The sequence below is a fragment of the Propithecus coquereli genome, unplaced genomic scaffold, assembly GCF_000956105.1.
Source record: "Propithecus coquereli isolate 6110/MARCELLA unplaced genomic scaffold, Pcoq_1.0 Scaffold58, whole genome shotgun sequence".
NCBI classification, from domain to species: domain Eukaryota; kingdom Metazoa; phylum Chordata; class Mammalia; order Primates; family Indriidae; genus Propithecus; species Propithecus coquereli.
In genome coordinates, this window is record NW_012151729.1 from 2,299,895 (window position 1) to 2,303,623 (window position 3,729).

Here is a 3,729-nt window from a genome sequence, read left to right on the forward strand (position 1 = left end):
TTCAGGGGTTTGCTGTAATAATCTACTTCTTTGAAGGTTCATGTTTTTGTGACCAGCTATCATAGGCCAAGTATTAATATAACACCAAGGCATGAAGGATAGATTTGAGGGTTTATAAATGAATTAGACCTAGATTCTTCCCTTAGAGGCTGACTGCCTAGTGGAGAAGATAAAACATAGAATGGGTATTTTAAGCTTGAAAGCGACGATTGCATAAGAGAGACACAGGTAAAATGCCCAGTTCAAAGGGTGAACGTGTTTCCTGCTTGCAACCAGGGAGGAGATGGCTAACAGCAGTATCTCCCTTTGTGGAGAGCTCCCTGTGTGCAGAGCTCTGTGCTAAACATGGATGTGTTGCCTCTTCTAGTCCTTATAACAGTTCTAGCAAGTTTTGAACCCAGGTCTTTTTGGTGTCAAAGTCTTTGCTCTTATCTACTGTGCACTGTGGCATTTATGGGACAAGAGTATGCTGAAGAGGAGGCGGGAGTGAAGGAGCTCCATTCGACTGGGAATCTTGAGAAGCAGGGGTGTGAGATGAGGTGGGACAAAGTGCTGACAGCCTGTGTGCGCGTGTGTCTCCCAGATCCCAAGCTGCTAGAGGAAAAGAAAAAGAGAAGGACGGAACCACAGACTCTGGAATCAAGCTAGAGCCGGTTCCAGGATTGCCAGGAGGTGAGTGCAGACTTCCTGCTGACTTCAGAAGCTCAATCTGCCTTGATGTTCATCTTTCAGAAGACAGGACTGAGATCTGGCTCCTGCCGCGGCTCCATTCCCCCAGCAGGACCTCCGAGGATTTGAAGGTGGTAGAAACAATGTTGCACGGTTGTCTTCCCCTCTAAGTGTTGGCTGTATTCTCTCCTCCAGCTCTTCCTCCTCCTCCTGCAGCAGAAGAAGAAGCCTCTGCCAACTACTTCAACTTACCCCCAAGTGGTCCTCCAGCTGTGGTGAACATTGCCCTGCCACCACCCCCTGGTATTGCCCCGCCCCCACCCCCAGGTAACGTCCATCTTCCTTCTTAGCCCAGAGAAGTGCTTGTGAAAGGCCTGTCTCACACCTCACCGTCATGTCTGTCACATCTAAATCCTGCGAGTTTGCCCTGTAGAAGTCTACAAGTAAAGCTGATCTGTTGGGATTCTGATATTTCATTTTGTTTCTGGCCTGCCAAGGAGAGGAAAGTGCCAGTTTTCTAGAGATCTGAGTATGATGTGTAATCAGAGTGGGAGTTAGTGGATTACAGTGGTCTGTCACCAATTCGCTCCCTATTCTAAACTAAATCCTTACCAGAGCTCTAGAGCAGCGGTCCCCAGCCTTTTGGCACCAGGCATTGGTTTCATGGAAGGCAGTTTTTCCACAGACCGGGAGTGGGAGGGGGTTTTGGGATGATTCGAGCACATTACATTTATTTTGCAGTCAAACCTCTCTGCTGATGATAATCTGTATTTGCAGCCACTCTACTGGTCGGTGGCTCAGGAGTTGGGGACTGCAGCCCTAGAGCACTGTTGCTCAGAGTGTGGGCTGTGAGCAGGTGTCATTTCACAAAGTATTTATCACCTGTCTGCCACAAGATACGAAGCTTGTGTCTGAACGTAAAGCAATGAATTACTTCCTTCATTAAGAAAGGCTTGTTACAAAAAAACTGTCAGACAAACTAAGCAGTGTGCTTGGTCATGTAATTGAGTTACCTTTTGGCTCAAGCTCTTTATCTTGTCAGTGGCCAGTAATAAACACGTTGCAGACTGGCACTTTGTATACCTCTGCTCTGGAGAGTATCAGGGACAGTGTGAACAGCAAGGAAATCACAGGTAGCCAGTTCTGAGGCAGAGAGCCCATACTGGTTTCTGAAGAGTCTGGCTTCTGAACACCCTCCATTCTGATAATCAGTCAAGCATCCAGGTTAATGATGACAGTCTTGCCATCAGCCTGATTCCTTCTTCACCTCCCAAATCCTGACTGAATCCTGTGTGGTATGGTTTGGCATGTTTAATACATAGCAGAGGCTCCGATGACATCCTAGCAGATACCTTAAGTCCCACAGAGTATTTTGGACTTAGGAGAAAGGTCTCCAAAACCAAGGAAATAACACAGGTCGATACTCCTGAACAAGTCTTGTGAACTGACATTTGCTTAAGCCCCATGTCAACCTTGATTTACATGTAGGTGGTTTTGGCCTTAGAGGTTCAGAGGTTTGAAAGGTTGTCAAGGGAACTACAGGCTTAGCAAATTTGTTCTCTCCCTTCTGCAGGTTTTGGACCACACATGTTCCACCCAATGGGACCGCCCCCTCCTTTCATGAGGGCTCCAGGACCAATCCACTACCCTTCTCAGGACCCTCAGAGGATGGGGGCTCACGCCGGAAAACACAGCAGCCCCTAGCACATCGTCACCACCCTGGGGCTCTATGGAAGAAAGGGCACTCAGAAATCCCAGTGCATCTTGGAATAAGTATAGTTTTCCTCCCCTGTAGTTTCCGTGGTAGCTGAATGTGTTCAGATGTGAGCAGAGACCGACAGCCATGCTTTCCTACACATATTCAAAGGATCGACGGACCTCAAATAAGCTGCCATTAACACATCTGATTACTACTAAAACATGACTAATAAAACCCGATGCCTGTTCCCCTTACCTGTATGGGGGACGAGCGGATGAGTGAGTTGGAATGTCCAATGGAGTTGCCATCCCAATTATATGTTCATTTTGTACCTTTTTTGGGGGGGAAAAATTGACCTGCAGTAAAAAACATTTCGACCATTTTTATGTCCATCGGGTATTTTCGTTTTATCATTTAAAAAAAAAAGATTACTAGTACTAATCATTGTAGTGACCTAAGTGTGATTTAACTCTTGAAGTCACACCCTCAGAAAGACAAGTAGAAACCAGCACCAGCACAGCACAGCTCTTTTCTTTCCTCTCCTTTTCCTCATTTATTAGAAGGAATCTGACTGATGGGTTTACTTCTGCACGCCAGCAAAACAAAAGACAAAAATAAATACTACTTTTTATTCCTGTCAATCAGCTGGAAACACAAATTTCATGAAGCTGTGTATCATTGAAGAAACCTGGTGTCTGGGATGAAATTATTTTAAAGAACTTCCTGTAAAACACTTTCTTTAACAAACTGAGATGAAAAGTATTGGAGCGTGTTTGAATGGAAGACTTGTGACCTACGGCTGCAACTCTGATCTTCAGCATTCACCTTCATGTGTCTTCAGCGTCTCGTTGTAATTCCCTGCTTCTGTTCGGAATGTCGTAGAATGTTTGGGTGTAACTGCATTGTAGATGGCAGAGGAAATTTGATGTTGTGTTGTGTTTTTTGTTTTTAAATAATTAAAACGGGTCAATTTTCCACATGTTTGTGGGCTTATTTCCAGATTTCTGTTTTCTTAATCCTTTGGTAGCTGAACTTTGAGGTCAGTGGAAGTTAGAGATGAGTTATATACTAATGGGAGTTTTTAAAACCTTGCTTTAGACTGTTTTAACTTTTACCTCCGTATCCATCCATTCCTTGAGAGTGAAAAAGGCCGAGGTCTGCCTCATGACATATTTCAAAGGTTGATTGTGAGGTTGAAATAAGATAATGCACAGAAAGCACTTAGCCCGGAGCCTGGCATGTGGCGGTTCATAAATGGGAACGTTAAAAAGAGATCCGGCTGAGTGCAGGGCATGCGCCTGCAGTCTCAGCTACTTGGGAAGCCGGCGTGGGAAGAGTGCTTAAGGCAAGGCGTTCTGGGC

General features: G+C 45.3%; 1 protein-coding gene across 1 annotated transcript in view; it reads left to right on the plus strand.

The window, feature by feature from the left end:
- RBM22 (RNA binding motif protein 22) overlaps positions 1–3,342 on the plus strand; it is a 10,515-nt gene extending 7,173 nt beyond the window's left edge. The window contains exons 8-10 of the mRNA XM_012658225.1: positions 535–672; positions 865–996; positions 2,243–3,342. Of these exons, the coding sequence (XP_012513679.1) occupies positions 535–672; positions 865–996; positions 2,243–2,373 (401 nt within the window). The 3' untranslated portion in view covers positions 2,374–3,342. The remainder of the gene's footprint in view (positions 1–534; positions 673–864; positions 997–2,242) is intronic.
- The last annotated feature ends 387 nt before the right edge of the window (positions 3,343–3,729 follow it).